This window comes from Cyprinodon tularosa, unplaced genomic scaffold (genome assembly GCF_016077235.1).
Source record: "Cyprinodon tularosa strain WSP-4 unplaced genomic scaffold, ASM1607723v1 ctg465, whole genome shotgun sequence".
Lineage (NCBI taxonomy): Eukaryota > Metazoa > Chordata > Actinopteri > Cyprinodontiformes > Cyprinodontidae > Cyprinodon > Cyprinodon tularosa.
Genome location: NW_024039191.1, coordinates 825,347 through 844,688, shown reverse-complemented (window position 1 = coordinate 844,688; position 19,342 = coordinate 825,347). Strand labels below are relative to the sequence as shown.

The window sequence follows — 19,342 nt, the reverse complement described above, 5'->3', positions numbered from 1 at the left end:
TAAGTAATAATATGTTGAGACTCCAAAAGAGGTTCGATCCTTAAGAAAAGGGTTTAATACAGTTTGTACCGGGTGGATTTGCCATATATTGACGTCATGAGAAGGGGCAGGGCCCCGAGCCGATCTTGTACCTACACCGGTCCTGGGTGTTTTGGGTTGCCCCAGATCTTAGTTTAGAAGTGAAGAATGTAGGAGATTGCTGATGCATGTGGAGCATACTGGTGGAAATTGCTAACTGACTTCTTGCAACTACCAGATCTGTTTCAGGCTGAATCCCAAACTGCCCCCTAAGCACTAACACTTCACTATCAGGTATCACTCCTATTGAAGTCTCACTCACAGCTGTGGAAAATGCCTTGGTTGAAGGTGGGGGGAGTATAAACAAGAATGGGACGACTTTTTTCCCTTCAACAGAAAAGGAGAGCAGTCGTTTCTATGGCAACACAGTGTTGCTGCGTGTGCTTGCCTTTAGCTCTGCGGCGCAAGCTAACATAAAATCAAACATTTAAACTCAACTGATGCAGACTTGCTATTAAAGGCTTAACGGTCCACTCCCCCTACCCACTATGTGGTTAGTGAAGGCACTTAAGGAGGTGTACCCTCCGCAGGAATGCGTATACGGAGGGTTAACGTTTAGGGGCGGTTTGGTATTGGGCCTCAGTCTCATTTTGCTCATTAATTAGCAAAACAATTAATCTTTCAATTATTTTTTTAATTGAATAGCAGAAGTTTGCCTTTATTTAAAATAATAATAATTTATTAAACAAATCGTGTAAAACTAAAACTTTTCCACAAGAGAATTTCTGGATGGAAAAGATTTTTTTTTTTTTATCTTAAATGCAAAATATTGTATATTTCTTTTTCACAATGTTAGTATAACTGCTCCTCAAGGTGTATCGCTCTGTGAGCTTCAGACACGTTTTACAGCCTCTATACTCCACTTAACAATTAATCAGTTACTAAATTAATTGACGATTATTTCAATAATCAATTAATCACGATTAATCCAATGAATTATTTCCTCTCACTAAATTATGCCTTAATACAAAATCTTAAACTCCGAGGACAGACTTATTCAGGCTAATTGATTTCATTTTGATTAACAGCCTGTTTCTTCAGTAAATGAAGAAAGTGAGGACATGTAAACTGATGCATGAAGAAGGCAGGTTCACACTGTGAGCAATGGTGATGCGGATGAAATAATATTCCTTAAAGGCGCAGTAGGAGATCTTTTCTGACGCATTTTTACCATGTGGCTTGAAAATCTCTCCGCAGCCACTTAGGAAGCAGTGAAACAGAAGGTCTGGAAGTGAAACTAAAATAAATGGTCCCTGCTACAGTGAAAAATCAATGAATAACTCCGACCAATCACAAAAGACAGTCCGCTGTACACTATTGGTTCCTGACACATCATTCGTGGTTGTCAGCTTGTCCCACCTGTGGGCGTACCCTGACACATGAACAAATCGACCCCAATGCTCGTGCAGGACGCCATGGCTGGAAGCTAGCCACTGTTATGCTACGTTCACACCTAAAGCAACAAAAAAGATGCTGCTTTATTTTTGATGCTTTAGTTCTGATGCGTGGCTGGAGTATATTAGCTGCTCTAGTTGCGTGGTGGAATAGTGGGTCTGATGCGCGTTGGGCGGAGCTACCCTATCCTTTCTTTGCTTGTAACAATGGCCGCTATATTTGCTGGGAGCAGTGGGTAAAAAGTAGTTTGAATTTATTTTGAAGTGAGAAAGTCCACCTGAAAACATTGTCAGTGCAGTCAGTTCATCCAGGTTACCATCGTGCCTTCAAAGATTATCTCTGTGGGAGCCGCTAAGACCCCCACATACCGGCCGTGCGCTGTCACTGGGAATCCCATTCAACAGCAGCCTATGGCCCCGTCGCCTCCTCGCGGTTTGCCGCAGCGGCTGGAAGGCGGTTTTCATGTACATAATCCAAGCTGCAGGCACCAGGATAATAAAAGCGAACATGTTTTGCTGGCAGATTTCAGCATTTTAAGTTAATGAAGACGTTAATTAACTGTTTCAGAGTAGTGATCACAGCGCTCTGCATCATCAGTGCTGCTTGTCTCCCTGCCAGCTCTGAGATCAGTGACTGGCTGCTCCTGCTGCTCTAGACACGCTGCAGACAGTGTGCGCGTTCATGTGTTTTGAAGGCGTGGTTGCGAAGGGTGGACTGAAGGCAATGTTGTTTATGTCCAAAAATATAGCTTGCTGGAACAAATTTTCCAAGATCTTCTACAACACCTTTAATTAGGATGTATTAGTTGATGTATTCGCTCGCATTTAAAATCATACCAAAAATCTTCAGCTCACTTTTTCTTTTCCTATTGACACGTATCTTCACCTTCTCAGTCTCTCCTGCCAATTACTAAATTAGTCACGATTAATTCAATACATTTTTTCCTCTCACTGAATAATGCCTTCAGCCAAAAAATGCAAATTACAAAACTCTTGGTACAGCCTTATTCTGGCTAATTGATTTCATTTTAATTAACAGCCTTTTTCTTCAGTAAATGATTAATAAAAATCAGTTTTTTCTTATTATAGAAACATTTACCAAAGTACATTTTTAGAGCTACTGCATATATTGGAAGGTATAATTTTCCCCCAGTTTTATTTTAACTTTATAAAATGTCTTATTGTTCCACTCAGGAGAGACGACAGTTAAAATGAATCCAGTCGTTCAGGTTTATAACATTCTTAATATCCTTTTCCTCAGAGTTTCTGATGTTTATTTTCAGAGTAAATGTTTCTCTGTGTTTCCACATGAGACTACACTATCTAATCCTGCGCAGAGGGATTGTTTGTTCTGGACAGAGAAGTCAAAGATAAGTCTTTAGTTACGGATAAGAGCCACTGTGATTCCAGGAAGTGCTGGATATCGCCCGCCTGCTGCTGGTTGAACTGGGCCAGCACAACGACTGTGAGATCGAGGAGAAGAAATCCAAGCTGGAGCAACTCAAGACGGTGCTGGAAATGTGAGCCAAACACACACCATACCTTTATCACGCTTCTGGGAACTTTGTTGGTTGGCAGATTGCTCATCTGTGGATCACCTTTCAACTCTTCATCCTTTTCACTCTCACCACCAAACACCATGGAAACCCCATCCTGTCATCTTGACTTTAACTGTCTGTTTTGTTTTTCTTCTCCTCCCCCTTTGTCCCTTTCTCCTCCGGCCTTCCCATCCGTCCTTCTCTTTCTCCACAAGGGAATCCAGCTTGAATGAGAATCAGTACGCACCCTCTCCCTTCTTTAAGGATGAGGTTTTGCCTCCCTCCTCTCCTTTTAGTTAATATAATCTGAGTGTACAAAGCATTAGGAACATTTTAAAGTTCCTTTACCAGAGACAAGTTTGGCCAAAAAGCTGTAAATGTTCAGATTCCACCCATAAAAAGGATTTTTCACATTTTTTAAAGCTTATTCATAGAATATTATGATGAAAGTAGCGAGCATTGCTAATGTTTTGTACACTTCATGTATAATTTTCTCTAAACTCCCATTTATTTTAGTCTTTTAATGATTGACTCATACACAGTCAAACGATGGTTTCACTGTGTTTCTGCGTGTGCAGATCAGTGTGGTTCACTCCTTAATGTGCATGCTGCCCTCATCACACATCAGCCGGACTCTAAATCTCCTAAAGTTGTCTTCCCCCTGTCTATCATCGGCCCCCATTCCGCTTTTATTGTCCCATTAGTCTCTTTTCCATTGCAGGGACTTTCAGTTCAACATTAATGCCAAAGAAATAAGATGTTGCTGTGAGTCACATTAAAGGAGTTTCTTCAGTGAGTTGTTTTAGATTACGACCATCTTCTATAAATTTTTAAGCCCTCCAACAGTTCACAGTAATACATTATGATTTCCTTAATGCCACACTTTTCCTTAAAGGTCCTGTAGCTTCATTTATAAAACATTATTTAGGATCCTGATTAATAGAACCTTGGTTACGCACAAACCCAACTGTTAGCCATGAATGCTGCATGCAAAACGCAGCATCACTGTCATCGGCTGTTTCTCAATTCACAAGAACGCGAGTACGGACTCATGTCCTGGCCAAGTATGTTCTTGAAAATAACACAGGAAAGTGTGAACGGGAAGATGCAGCATAAATATGGGTCTGTTGGAACAGAAGCATACTTGTGACGTCACCACAAGCTCAGCTCGTCTGGAGCTGCATTTCACCTCCTATTCCAAAAAAAGAAAATGAAAAACAATCCACTGGACTTAGTTTCCAAGTTTGAAGATGTTTCGCTTCCCGTTCAGGAAGCTTTCTCAGTTCAAAATGTCAGGAATAGCGTTTAGTTCGAGGTTTTATACAGTAGCCCAACAAAGCCTTGTTTTTGTTTTGAAAACATGCAAATTGAAACAGACGAACAGGTCCACCCTTTTGGAATGGGGGTCGTTTGGCTTCTTTTGTTAGCCTGCAATGCCCCATACCTGTCTTTGTCTCTGAAAGGAGGTCGTTAAAGGGAATAGTTGGCCTGGCTGAATAGGCAAGGTCTTCGCTCTCCTGTACAGGGGTTGGGTGCGATGATGGTGGAAAGGAATCAACTCTATCGCTGCATTGTAGTTTTTGTCAACCTCCCCTCTGCTTAAAGTTATTATTTCTTTCTTAATATAAATTGCTTCCAACACGCCCCTCGTATACCACCTATTTTCTTTGTCCAAAATGTGAACATTCTGGTCCTCTAAAGAATGTCCTTTGTCCATAAGGTGTAGATGTACCGCAGAGTCTTCTCCCATGGAGGCTCTTCTTGTGTTGGCTTCTTGGCCATGAGTCTGTGGAGAGGTTGTTTGGTTTCTCCAATATAAAGATTAGAGTATTCCTAGTGTTATTAATGGTCTCTAGATGTAAAAAAAAATCTTACTTTTTTCATCTAGTGGGGGAATATTAATGAACACAGTCAGATAAACACCAATCAATTTAACAGTTTGCCAAATAAGACAATTAAAATCGCCATCAGAGCCAGTGGTACTCACAGACGGATATCCAGAGACAGGGCTGCTGCAGATGGGCTAACGTTCACCTGGCTGCTGTTAGCCTCGGAGCTCCACTGGTTGCTGTGGTCCTCTCAGAAACTTTTCTTTAAAATTACACACTAAATCAGTAAATAGGCCGTATAGTGACGCTTAAAAGTATAATGTTCTGGCCTAAAATGATCTTAAAACATATTTATATAGAACAACAGCGACAGAAAAGAGAACTTTTAACTTGAAACTCTGAGCTCTGTGAGCGCTCCAATTGAAGCTGCTGCTGCAGTGCATGCTGGGACAGCTGTCAATCGTAAAGAGGGAGGGGCAAGAACAGCATCCGTGGACTTTTTTCGCTCTCTGTCTTCCTGTTCTTGTGAATTGGAACAGTACTAGGACTGAGGCTGATGATGTTTTTCGAGTACACTAGCCCATGAGAACGCACCAGTACGCATACTGAGAAATGGCCAATGTCTATTTAAATGAGCGAACTGTTCCATTTAATTTATTGGTTACCAATGACAACGGTAGCAAAGACGATGCCAAAAAGTGCAGCATAACTGAGGCAGAAATAGATGTGTTGGTGAGTGAGGCAGAAAGTTGAATGAATAGGATTGGTAGCCACAGTGGAGGCGAGCCGGAAGTATTCTGGATGGACGGGTTGGATTAAAGGACATCCAAGGCAGAGGTAGGTAGTAACTAGTAGTGTTTACTCAGCTACTTTTACTTGAGTAACTTTTGATAAAAATATACTGTTAGGAGTAGTTTTATTGCACAATACTTTTTACTTTTACTTCTGTAATATCTATATAAAATATCTTTACCTTTACTTGAGTAAAATGTTTTGCTACTCCAGCCATCATGAATAACTTCACTAAATAAGAAAAAATGTTGTATAAAAAGGGCTCCAGAAAAAGACAAACATTTAATGTAATTTACATTACGTTTTCGTACACGAGCTTATTGGTGGTCAAGCTAATATACACTAAAAAGTAAATATTGATTCTGGAAGAACTGGGGTTATAAGTTTTATGTTTAAAAATTAGTTTGGAAAAGTGTTTCCTCTGTCTGCAATTGTAATCATTTCATTATAGTCTTAAAATGACCAGAATTCACCCATCATTTTACATTTTGTTTTGTTTTTATGAATTCATTTTGAGTATCAGATGTTATGAGCGTCTCAGTATTTAAGTAAACTTTTTTTTTTTTTTTTACCAAATACGTAAAAATGTGCTGAAATAGTTACGTTTTTGTTAGTACAATTGTTGGGTATAACACCCACCTCTGTGGTGATCTATCAGATTTATGGACCTTTCATGGAATTATCTCATTCCCAAAGGTGGCTTCAGGAGTTAATTACGGTAATAAGTTGTTGAGTCTTTTAAAGAGCTTTAGCAGACTTTGCAGTGCAAACCATACCTAAACAGAATTTCATTTGAATAGAGAAAAAAAAGAGGATGCTTGTGAAATATCTTAATCCAGATCACTGGACTGTTTCACTAAGAAATATAAACCTCTTGTCAGTCACCTTTGTTCCAGTTGTGTTGGTGACTGAAGGTCTTTATCAGAATGAGTGGAGACAAGTGAACTGATGCATAAAGAAGGCAGGTTCACGCTGGCTGACCTCGTTTGACACACTTCTACCAGCACATCATTAGCGTCATTTCCTTTTTTCACTATTTTCTCAAACACCCTCTTCACAAAATCTGAAGCTGAACTGCAAAGAAATTTCAAAGCAAAATTCTGAGCAAAGGTGGTGCAGATTAAATACTTAGTTGATGTAGTGGCTCGCATTTAAAACGCATTTATCTCTATGGCTTAGAAAATAAAATGGCTTTCTCAGATCCCTGCTCACTTACCTGACCTCTTAGCGAACAGCAAGTCGTCCTTAGTCAGCCCTGCAGAATGCAGCGTTCATTAATACCAGCTTACATTGATTTTTCCCACTAAGGTCATGTCTGGAGTTTAGCTTTAATACTGGTATTAGCCATGATGTGGATTATCTGTACGTCACATCTGAAGGCTGTTGCTTTGTTCTTTTGATGGTTTTAAGCTTGTGTTGTAAGAACCTTGGATTGGAGCCTAGATGTGTGTTTAGTGTGGTACATGAAAACAGATGAGACAGATTCAGATCTTTGCCAAGTCTTTGTTCAAACCTTTTTGGCTGTTTGCTGTTTTTTTTCAGGTATGGCCATTTCTCTGGTATCAACAGGAAGGTCCAGCTGACCTACCTCCGGAACGGCCAGCCGAAAGCCTCCAGCGAGGAAGAAGGTAGAAATTAGCAAAAGCTACATTTACTGTTGGGTTTCTGTTGGCTGTCCAATTTAATTCTACTTCAGTTCATTTAAAGCACACATCATTTCACATACTGAGACGAATTAATCAGATCATCAAATAAGATTGGTTGGAAGTTTTATATTAAAGGAAACCCAGCTGATTACGGGGAGTCTTTGACTTGCATTGTGGTGTTCGCTAGAGATAGCTGTGCCACTCTATAAGCTTGATCAAAAGTGAAGGGTTTAAGCCCAATAAAGTCAAAAATAGGATTGTCTGAATCATTTGTGTCTGTTGTGGTTAGCCTCCACTTCTTTTTCAACTACAATCATTGTGTAGGAAGAACAGCTCCCTCTTCTGGATGACATTTGCATTACAACACTGAAAGAAGGTCTGCCTAAGCAGATTAATTCATTCATTAATTTTCTTCCGCTTATCCGGCGCTGGGTCGCAGAGGCAGCAGTCTAAGCAAAGAGGCCCAGACTTCCCGATCCACACACACTTCCTCCATCTGCTCTGGGGGAACCCAGAGGAGACATCAGGCCAGCTCAGAGACATGGTTCCTCCAACGTGTCCTGGACCTTCCACCTGGACAACAACACTTCACGCACAAACAGTTGCCATGCACGAACATTGAGATGTCAAACAGGAAACCCAACACCACCTAAATTGGGTGAAAATCAGCCTGCTTGCTTTCCATGTGAACCAGGCATGGGATATGTTCCTGCAGAACCTCTACATATTCCACTACCTCTAGATCCACTCCTACCAAATAGCCTCTTCTATGGCCATTAACCTCTTAAAACCGGCGACCTGGTGGAGTTTAAGTGGGGGTAATATCTCAGAATGCATAAAATTCCACCGGTATAATTTTTACCAGCAGATGGAGCCATTGCACGCAGCTCCAAGCTGACACCAAATGTTCCAAACCCCACAGCTCTGGAACTGCTATAGCTAGAGGTCTGACATTTCCTGCATTTGTGGTTGACATGATGTAGTACAAATATAATACAATAAAACCTACCTTTTCTCAAGAATGTCTTTAGAACTGCTGTTCAAAAAAGACCTATCATTTCCGAGAATAAAAAACAAACAACTTTGAGTCATGTTTGAACTGATGCAGGTTGGTCTGTGTTCTAGTCACCTGATTTTAATTAATATATTAGGAAACTAGAGGGTGTGCAATACAAATAATGTATTGCACATGTAATTTGGGCTTACAGTTCCTAAGTTATTGGCTTTTCCATTTGGGTGAGCAAAATAGGTGAGGATTACCCAAAATGAGGTTGATGTTAAGAGGTTAAGGTCGTCATTAAAGTTAACACCAAACTGTAAATTAATGGCAAAATAGATCATTACTTGACAAAGAAAGACTTTTGGCTTATTTAAAGTAGTCCAGCTTTGATCTCTCCCAGCCTGTTGAAATATGATTCACTCAGAAACAATATCACTTCATCAAGGCAGTTTTATGAACCGACCACTGAGGACGCCATCTCTGCAGCTCTCCACCTGAGCCTGGCACACCTGGAGGAGAAGAACACCCCCTTGAGGATGCTGTTCCTGGACTTCAGTTCAGCTTTCAACACCATCATCCCACAGCATCTGATGGGCAAACTGGGACAGCTGGGATTCAATACACCCCTCTGCTATTGGCTGCTAGACTTCCTCACTAACAGACCTCAGTCAGTCCGGGTCGGACAGAACACCTCTGATGTCATCAGTCTAAGCACAGGCTCCCCTCAGGGCTGCTTCCTGAGCCCCCTGCTGTTCATCCTGATGACACATGACTACGTCCCCAGGTTCACCACCAATCACATGGTGAAGTTTGCAGACGACACCACGGTGGTGGGCCTCATTAGTGATGACAACGACCAGAACTACAGAGAGGAGGTGGAGCAGCTGGTGGAGCAGAGATAACAGCCTGATCCTGAACATGGAGAAGATGAAGGAGATCATCGTCAATTTCAGTAAGAACCGGCCTCCACTGCTGATCAACAACTCAGCTGTAGAGGTGGTCAACAGCACCAAATTCCTGTGGGTTCACATCACAGACACTCTCACCTGGACTGGAAACACCACCTCACTGGTCAAAAGGGCCCAGAAGCGGGCCCACCCGTTCCCCACCTTCTCCAGAAGCACCACAGAGAGCGTTCTGACCAGCTGTCTCACTGTGTGGTGTGGAGGCTGCAGCGCCTCAGACTGGAAGAAGGTGAGAACAGCAGAGAGGATCATGGGGGCTCCTCTTCCCTCCATTAAAGACATTTCATCTCAGCGCTGCGAGTCCCGAGCCCGTAACATCATCAATGACCCCTCACCCCCCCACCATGGACTGTTCTCCCTGCTGCCCTCTGTGAAGAGGCTTCACAGCGTCCGATGCAGGTCCAGCAGGTTATGTAACAGCTTTTCCCCACTGCTATCAGACTGTTGAAAAACTCTAAATCATTTCATAAATCCAGACTCTGCGTCACACTGATAACATCCTACTTGTACTACATGGTGAATCTTCAAAATAGAACTCAACTTTAATTTATTTTACTGCATTCTGCACCACATCTATTTATTTTTGCAGTGCTCTGAACCTTCCACATCAATGCCTTTTTGCACCATGTTTCTCCCACACTGTGTACATTTGATCACTGCTGCTAATTCATTGTCAGACCGCTGTATAAACAAAATGTCATTTTGTATACACTCTGTGTGTACATAACTTGTCTTAGGCTGTTAAGAAGTGTCATTTAATGCTCATTGGTTACATGGATCAGTTTTTAAAATGAAGCTTAATGCTGTTCTTTTCAGACTGTAAGAAGGACGGTCCATCTCTGCAGCTGGTGCTGAAGTGGGGCGGGGAACTGACACCTGCTGGCCGGGTCCAGGCTGAGGAGCTGGGCAGGGCCTTTCGCTGCATGTACCCCGGAGGACAAGGTAGCACAAAGATTGAGCTGTTGCCCCAGAATGTCTCTCTTCTTAAGAAGTTTAGGTCTGTGTGCTACATGTGCCTCTAAATATCACGTTTTACCGGAAGTGTTATTTCTCCGAACACATGCATTACACACTTGGTTGTCTTAACATTAAAAAAAAGCAAAATTATTTTTAACATGTTTCATTCTTCAATATTTGCAACGGATTTTGTCAGAATCTCTAAACAGCAGCAACATTGTTCTTTAACATTGCATGTTTAACAGTGGATAAACAATGTTGTATAATCTATACATACAATTCATTCAGCTTTTTTTGCATCCTACTCCTCATTGACAGCAGCAAGTTGTGTGTGTGAGTGTGCGCACAAGTTTATTTTGCATTTATTATTTATTATGCTTTCTAAACTAAGTTTATGAAAGTTTTTTTTTGCCAATTTATATAACAAAAAATCTCTTTATTGCAGCTTTGAGGTAGAAACACAATCCTGGGAAAAATTAAATAAAGGACTATTCTGTGTAGCTATACTTCATTTTCAGTTTAGATTTATTTATAGATGAGTAGCTTGATAGACAGACAGACAGAAATTTTGTGGATGAGCATGTTTACGTTCTGATGCAAACATGAGAGTTGTTCTTAATTACCAGGAGATCTGAGCCGCTTGTCGCCAGCCTCTTCATGTTACCTACAGCTTATGACGGTTTGAAGAGGCGTTCCTTTGAATGAAGGTTTTATTTTGGCTCTTATTACTTCAGGAACCTTTAACTGGACAGTCTAGCTCATTTTTTGCTCAGGCTACTAATGCTTTTTGACAGTGCATGCAGAACACTGCCAGTGCTACTAAGACAACCTAAAAGTAGGCAAAATGTAGATGCAAACTCTTCTTTTGTTGCTTCCTTTTTCCCCTGAAAAGAAAGGAAACACTTTATCCCAGCTACTGTTCTCATACTTTTTCTGTTCACCATAACGTCCTGTCCATTAACTCTGCCCTTCTCTTCTTACCTGTTGTTGCTATGTTTACACTATTAGCCAGTAATCACCGATCCCGTGGCTGCGAGTCCCCTGTTGAATTTGGTAAGACCAGGGTTTCCTGGCTGTCACACTAAGAGCGTCCGTCCCTCCGTCCTCTAACATGCTCTGATTCCTTCTTACCTCATTGTGATTTTTTTTTTTTTTGTTTAATCTTACTTGGCAACTTGACGACTCCTGTTTGTTTAATATCAAGGTTGCTGTGGATTGTTTGTGCCATTGTGAATGTGCTCTTAAGGCCTTCTACCTACAGTTTTTTCCCAGTTTAGCTTTTCTGAGGGCTTGTCTACATTCAGCCCTGCATTCAAGGATAGGACAAGTCACTAACATGTTCGAAATCCAATAGGGAATTTAAAAACGATCTTCATGGAGTAATCTAAGCCACTAGCTCTAAAAGACAGTAAAATATATGAAGCATAAATGTGGTTTTAGAGGTCCAGTGCCTTACAACAGTGCTTGTTCCCCTTAAACCCTTCCATATTTTGTGTTGCATTCACTTTAATGCCATTAGTAAGTATTCTGTATAGTAAACCAGATAGTACATAAGTGTAAAGTGAAAGGAAAATGATGCACTGCTTTAAAAATTTTCTTGATAGCTTCAGATTCTGTTCTTCATTCAAGTCGGGACTCTGACTACATTATTCCAACACCTAGCTGTGCATTGCTCCATAACATCTGAAATGAGCTCTTCTTGTTATGGCTGTCATTCCCCTGGATGTGAAGCCCAGTATCAGGTCTCTTGAGGACTGAAGCAGTTTTCTTCTCCAGGGCTTCTAGGAATTTAACTCCATTTTCCCATAAACTTTGACCAGCTTTTCTGTTCCGTCCAAAGAAGGACACACCCAATGCATGATGCCATCACCCAAATTTGAGGATTGGTGGGTAGGGTTCCTGTTTTGTTTTTTATTTTTTGCCAGTCAAAGTGTTTTGTCGATGAAGACGAAGGGTATAAGAACTAAAGGGAGACAGTAAAAAAATGCCTAAAAAGGGAGAAAATAAAACCAATCAAAAAAAATAGAGAACACAGAAGGTATAAAGTAACTACTAAAGTAGTAGAAGTCTGCTTCCATACCTATGAGATGAAAAGGGAAAGAAAACATAAAAACATAACCGCAAAAGGAAACAACAGACATGTATGCGTAGGTATGCTCCTGTATGAAGGATTTACAAAGCTTATTCTGAGGGAAAATATGCTTAATAGCTGGTGCGGGTGGCGCCGGACTCACCCTACAGGGCCGAGGACCTTTAAAGAGGTGATCCTGGCTCCAGATGTTCAGAGGAACCCTAGATCACTGGCACACAAGGAGGGAAGACATAGGAATGACCGCATACACCAGGGAAGGGCAGAGGAGAGCATGCGGAGCTCAACCCCTGAGGGACCAAATCCCAATGGGGCCCAGTCCTTGAGGGGCCCTAACCAGTAGGCCAAGGGACCATGGTAGCGAGCCAATGGGCTACGCTGGCGGCCGGTCACACCATTGGTGCACCGGGATGAGAGCCTAGGAGTCAAGGGGTCGGAGGGACATGAGGATGAAAAAGAGCGAGGATCCAGTTGGAAATGGTCCCAGCCTTATTGCGCACCTCGCTCTTCTAGATGGTCCATCTTTAAGAGTCGTTTTCCACAATGGCGGTTATACAATCAAAACAAGCCAGTGAAGTACCATACAGGAAATGCGCATAGTGTAGAGCGGATGTAGATTTGACCACTCGGATGCCTCCTGTCTGCGGCACTGTCTTCGGTCACCTACAATTTTGGAAAGGTTCACCAGAGTGTCTGCGTAAGGGGCAGGGGGCACATTTGCGTTCACTTGGACACACACGCAGACGCTCTGGTTTCTGAATATAAATCAGCCTTTAGTGTCTAAATGTATTCCAGCAACCACAGGTGAGCTTTGAAAGCAAAGCAAGAAAGGCTGACCCACCTCCCCTACCCAAAGTATGCCCAACCTTATGCCCTACCTATGCATGTCTCGCAACTGTTATAAATGATGCTGACTAGGATATTCATTAAAATTGGGGAATAGGCCACCACCAGCATGGGAGGACCCACCCTGGTGATGATCTCTTCCCTAAGAGCCTATGTCTAGTGTGTACTAGTCTAGCACAGCACCCTTCTCCAGTGTCCCTCCACCCCCTTACTGACAGTGTGTACCCTCTAGGGGAAAGCACCAGGATGATGTAGAAAGGATGTAGAAAGGAACATCAATGTCAGCTGGGGCTCCGAAGGACCCCAGAGCAGGCTAGGCACTATAGCAGGCGCCAGTCCACAAAAAACAGGTGGCACATTGGTCTTGAACCTAACCCCCAACCCAAAGCAGGGATCCCAACCTAGGGCAGGCCACCTCATGGACCCCAGGTCCACCCCAGATCAACCCCGACATGACACAACCGCCAGGCCAGTAACCCATGTGCGCCGATGCAGATCCCAGAAAACCATTCACCCAGCCTCCAGAAGTCCTAACCTGGGCCTCCCAATGGCCCCTCTAGCAGGAGCGACCCGGCCCACATCTAACACAAGCGACCCTCTTTGGGAAGCCCCAGACCTAGACAGTCCAGACATGCGTCCAATCAGCCCCAGTGCCACACGGGGTCGAGCCACAGGCCAGAAAACTCCTAGTAGGAAATGTGGCCAATCAAAGGTGTCCAGAGAGATTGATTTAGTAATGATGCAACAGCTATCTCTAGATTAATATAATTTTACCGAATTTCTCTGTACTGGTTAATATTTGCACTGTTTTTATTTTCACAGTTCATGAGGATATATTTTTTTGGCGATACATAAGGCAGTGAAGATAGAATGAAGGGAATTGCTGTCCAAGGTGACTGAGAGAGAGGGTGAAATATTTTATCTCAAACACCGATAACACATTTAAAGTAGTACAAGGGATGTGTAAATGCCCTTTCTGCTTTGGTCCAATGTCCACAGATAATAGTAATTTCCATTACAGCTATTGTTGAAAACGTGCCTGTGCCCTGACATCTGTTTTTTTGGATTTGAAAGTACTTTATTGTAGTTAAACATTTACTGCCTTGTGTAACATGGTTTCTATTGTTTATGCTGCTGCAAACGAGAGTTGCCAAATCTACTAGAGCCATAAAGAGCCTGAAGTTAAATAATAACTGCAGTCCAGGCAAGTTTTTCGAACAATATTGCCTACAGTCTTATTGTGATGAAGATAAATTCAGCCACCAGTTAAAATTTTAGTCTCTACTAATGAGAACCTCTTCTTTTGCATCTTTTCCCCCAAATGTCTTGTGGCAAATTGAAAAAGGGGACTGCTTTGGCCTTCTTTTCTACAAAGTTGTATGAAGACTAGTATAAAAACCAGTTTTATGGAGTGTACCATATACGCCATAATAACTATTGTCTTTACAGTAGTAGGTCACGTCTGAGTGAACAAGATGATTTGTATCGGTGCTCTTCTTCTTCTGCTTGTATGGGACAGGAGGGCAGGCATCTGTCCGGGGAGATGTCCAGTATCCCTCTCCCCAAACACCACCTCTATCTACCCCCCATGACAAAAGCCTGAGGTATTTCATGTCCAGTCTAGAGGAAAAAGTCCCTCCAGCTTGTCCTAGGCTGTCCCCTTGGCCTCCTTCTGGTGGGACGTGCCTGAAACATCTACAAAAGGAGATGACCAGGTGTAATCTGAAACAGATGCCAGAGTCACCTGAGCTGACACAAAGGGAGTGCCCAGCCAAATCTGTTTGTCCTCAAACCAAACACCCGTCGACCCTTTGGCTGCATCTAGAAATACCATCCATGAAAGTTATTTGCATGACCGGTGGCAGAGAGGAACCCTGCCAGGGTCCAGCACGGACTGGAAACAGGTCTGACTTGGCGCTTACAATGCAGAGCAGACTTTTGCTTTCCTTATACAGAGGCTAGATACAGCGAGTGACACAACTATTGAACACACCACCATTTTTCTCAGGAAATATATTTTTCTAGGAGGGTGCCTCAGAATTACTGTCTCTGACCCGTTATAGGAGCTACAGGTTATTTTTCTCAGTAAATATATTGGTAGAGGTGCTTTTCACATGAAATTTCTACCAGGTGTCGGTAACATCGGCAGGTTTTTTGGCTTTCCATACCTGTTTGCACCTCCCTTTCTTCACATGTTCAATACTCTTGCCCTGTGCTTTTCCACTTTATTGCACATAACTTAATTCCTGGACATCTATGATTTGAGTTTTTTGTATGTATGGATTGCATGGGTTGTTACTGAAATCTGATGAAAATTTCATGTCAGTAGCATCTCTACAAATATATTTACTGAGAAAAAAAAAACTGTAGCTCCTATAATGGGTCAGTGACAGTACTTCTGAAGCACCCATCCTAAAGATTATACACAAGCTGACCAACCCTTGCCACCTCAACTTACAAGCAACTCCAGGGTAAAAGAGAGTCTAGCCTCCCTGAAGGATCTGGGTTCCAGAGCCCAGACCGTGCATTGAGGTGACAATCCTTCTCCCCATAGCCAGGTTATGTCTCTGGTAATCATGTTTGTGAGGCTTCCAATGAATGCTGAATGATTCTCTTAGCACCAGTCCCTTATGGATCCCTCTGCTGGCAGAGGGCTTGCATCACTCATTTGGATTTGGCCTGACCAAGAACTGGCAAGATTAACCCAACCACAAAGAAACTATAAGGCCTGGCTTTGCTATACCCCATTACATTGACAGGCTAGTGTGTGTTTAATCTGCTCTGTTTTGGGCCCAACACACCAGTGGCTTAGACTTATTCATGCAGTCCTTTGACATCTTAAGCCCAAAATACAATTTGGTCCTATCTTACCTCACAGGCCTTATGGTGACTTCTAAAGGCATTTGATAGCACTGGTTTTAACTATTCTATCAAGCTCTTCAAAGTAAAGGTGTCATTTTCCTTCCATGTTACAGTTATGAAGCTATATTGGACTATCTAACAAAATGAAATAAAGTCAGAGATGATGAGATTTTGGCAAAGCACTGTAGTAAATTGATTTACGTTATGCATGATAAGTTTTCTTAGCACAAGAATGAATGTAAAACTATTGATGTAATGTGCAGATGAGAGCGAGTACTCAGTGTTTAGTCACTTTCATTTCATTTTTGTGTGGGGTTCAAACCTCACAATTTCTCTTTAGATAAAATAAGCTTTGTTAGAAATATTGGAATTAGTTAAAGAATTTTGTATTTGAACTGAAAGTGATGCTCTACCCGCTCAGTTGTCGAATGTTTAATATTATTGGGGAAATCTTTGGTATTTTACGGTGAAATCAACACTTCATCGTTTTTTCTCGCCTTCCAAAATTTCTTTCCTGATTAAGCCCTCCCTTTTGAAAAATGTCTTACTTTACGTCTGAATGCTGCGAACAAGACAGGTAGTGGTCTAATTTGTGCACATTCTTTCAGGTGACTTTGCAGGGTTTCCTGGCTGTGGCTTGCTGAGGCTGCACAGCACCTACCGCCATGATCTAAAGATTTATGCCTCAGACGAAGGCAGGGTCCAGATGACTGCTGCGGCTTTTGCAAAGGTAGATGGTTATGAAGGAAAATACATTATGTTCACTAACCAAAGGTTCTACATTAAGCTTCTAGAATGTAATGGAAAAGCAAAGGCTTGTAAACCAATTACTTTCAATAATGTTTATTTCTGCATAGATGAGTGGTCAAATATCTGAGCATAATTAGGCCACAATCTCTGATTGCTACAAAGATGAAGACATTTTCATTACAAATCTTTAAGAAATTACAGACAAGATGTTGAAGGAATGCACAGACATGTCTAAGCCTCTTGGTAACACTCTTATACTCTTGTCTAAGATTATCCTCCATCTTCTATAACTAACAAAACAGAGAGTCAAGAAATGCAACATATGCTAAAATGGTTAAATATTTAAGCAATTTTTCTACTTTAAATCAAATTTCTGAGAGAATAACACTGGAAGCCACTAAAGGGCCTCGTGGACCTGATGGCTATCAGCAGATCTGCTAAAAACTGAAATGTACAAAAACAGAGTAGTGGCAAACGGTTTGGTTCTGCTCAGTTTCACCTGCTATCGGTCAGAAAGACTTCAGCCTCAATAGTGACCCGTCTGTTCTTCCACACTTTTATTTCCATCCAATAGTTTTTCCGCTTTCCTTAATTCTAAATTAGCCATTTCTAAAAATTGATTTAACTCTGTTTCTTGGAGGCTGAATTAAGCCATTTAAAGCCAACATTTTCTACTCAATTCAATTCAGTTTATTCATATAGCACCAATTCACAACACGTCATCTCAAGGCACTTTACAATTCAACCAGATCATCCAGTCAGATTGATTCAAAGTTTTCTATCTAAGAAAAACCAGTTGATTGCATTGACTCATTGACTCAAAGGGTGGAGACACAGCCAAACAGGAACAGACGAAGCAAAGCTACTATGAGAAAAAGCAGAGAGAGCAGAACGTTAGAGATTGAAGTAACAGATTCTGTAGAGTGGTAGAATAGAGGGAGAATGAAGCAGAATGATGAAAAAGGGGTCCCTATGTCCTCCAGCAGTCTAAGCCTATAGCAGCATAACTATAGAGATAGCTCAGGATAACCTGAGCCACCCTAACTATAAGCTTTATCAAAAAGGAAAGTTTTAAGCCTAGCCTTAAAAGTAGACAGGATGTCTGCCTCACGGACTAAAACTGGTAGTTGGTTCCACAGGAGAGGAGCCTGATAACTAAAATATCTGCCTCACATTCTACTTTAGAAATTCTAGGAACCACTAGTAAACCTGCAGATTGAGAGTGAAGTGCTCTGTTAGGAACATAAGGAACAATCAGATCTCTAATATCAGATGGAGCTTGGCCATTTAAGGCTTTATATGTGAGAAGGAGGATTTTAAATTCTATTCTTGATTTAACAGGAAGCCAATGAAGAGAAGCCAGGATAGGAGAGATATGATCTCTCTTTTTCATTTTCATCAGAACTCTGGCTGCAGCATTTTGGATCAGCTGAAGGCTTTTAACTACAGTTTGTGGACTTCCTGATAGTAAAGAATTACAATAGTCCAGCCTTGAAGTAACAAATGCATGGACTAGTTTCTCAGCATCACCCCTGGACAGGAGATTTCTCATTTTTGCAATATTCCTCAGATGAAGGAAGGAAATTCTAGAAACCTCTATGATATGGGATTTAAATGACAGGTCCTGATCAAAAACAACACCAAGATCTTTTACTTTATTATCTGAAAACAGTTTAATCCCATCCAAATGAAGTGACTGGCTAATCAGCTTCTTTTTCAAAGACTCTGGTCCAAAGACTATAACTTCTGTTTTGTTTGCTTTCAGGAGCTTGTAAACCTTCCTGATGCTCCAGGTAACCTTTGAGCATGAGGAAGAATTGTTTTTTAACGTGAACAAACTGAATTCGATCAGATAGATCAGATCTAAACCAGTCTAGTGCTGTTCCTTTAATTCCTACAAAGTATTCAAGTCTTTCTAAAATAATACTATGGTCAGCTGTATCGAATGCAGCACTGAGATCCAACAGGATGAGCACAGATAAAAGTCCATTATCTGAGGCCATGAGAATATCATTAGTGACTTTCACCAGAGCTGTTTCAGTGCTATGATGAGCTCTAAAGCCAGACTCTTCAGCCTCAGCTGTTCAGAGAGTTAATGGTAAATAATTTGTCTATGCAAACCTAACCCTCTGCTCTTTATTCGTCTTTGTTTTTGGTCCAGGGCCTGCTGGCTCTGGAGGGGGAACTGACACCAATCCTGGTGCAGATGGTGAAGAGTGCCAATATGAATGGACTCCTGGACAGTGACAGCGACTCGCTGACCGACTGCCAGCAGAAGGTGAAGGCCAGGCTGCATGAGATCATGCAGAGTGACCATGAGTTTACACAAGAGGACTATCAGAAGGTATTTGTCCAATAATGGTTGAGAAAATTGAGATAGCCCCATTTTTTTTAATGATTCTATGTTTCTGTTGTGGTCCAGTTGGCCCCAACTGGCAGTCCCTCACTGGTGAATTCCATGAAGGTGATAGAGAATCCAGTCAAAACCTGCGACAAGGTCTATGCGCTCATTCAGAGCCTCACTTCGCAGATTCGGAAGAGACTGGAGGACCCCAAATCTGCAGGTAAGCACATCAGAAGGCTGCCCTTATGCTAC

At 41.8% G+C, this 19,342-nt stretch overlaps 1 protein-coding gene across 19 annotated transcripts in view; it reads left to right on the top strand.

Moving 5' to 3' along the window:
- Positions 1 to 19,342, top strand: part of ppip5k1b (diphosphoinositol pentakisphosphate kinase 1b) — an 88,991-nt gene that overhangs the window by 30,624 nt on the left and 39,025 nt on the right. For 14 of the 19 annotated variants that reach the window (XM_038301294.1, XM_038301295.1, XM_038301291.1 and 11 more), the window contains 8 exons: positions 2,883 to 2,992; positions 3,226 to 3,249; positions 7,174 to 7,259; positions 10,059 to 10,184; positions 11,208 to 11,252; positions 16,605 to 16,726; positions 18,908 to 19,090; positions 19,169 to 19,310. In XM_038301294.1, coding sequence (XP_038157222.1) covers positions 2,883 to 2,992; positions 3,226 to 3,249; positions 7,174 to 7,259; positions 10,059 to 10,184; positions 11,208 to 11,252; positions 16,605 to 16,726; positions 18,908 to 19,090; positions 19,169 to 19,310 — 838 coding nt within the window. The remainder of the gene's footprint in view (positions 1 to 2,882; positions 2,993 to 3,225; positions 3,250 to 7,173; positions 7,260 to 10,058; positions 10,185 to 11,207; positions 11,253 to 16,604; positions 16,727 to 18,907; positions 19,091 to 19,168; positions 19,311 to 19,342) is intronic. The other 5 variants (XM_038301286.1, XM_038301298.1, XM_038301287.1 and 2 more) reach the window with 3 other exon arrangements.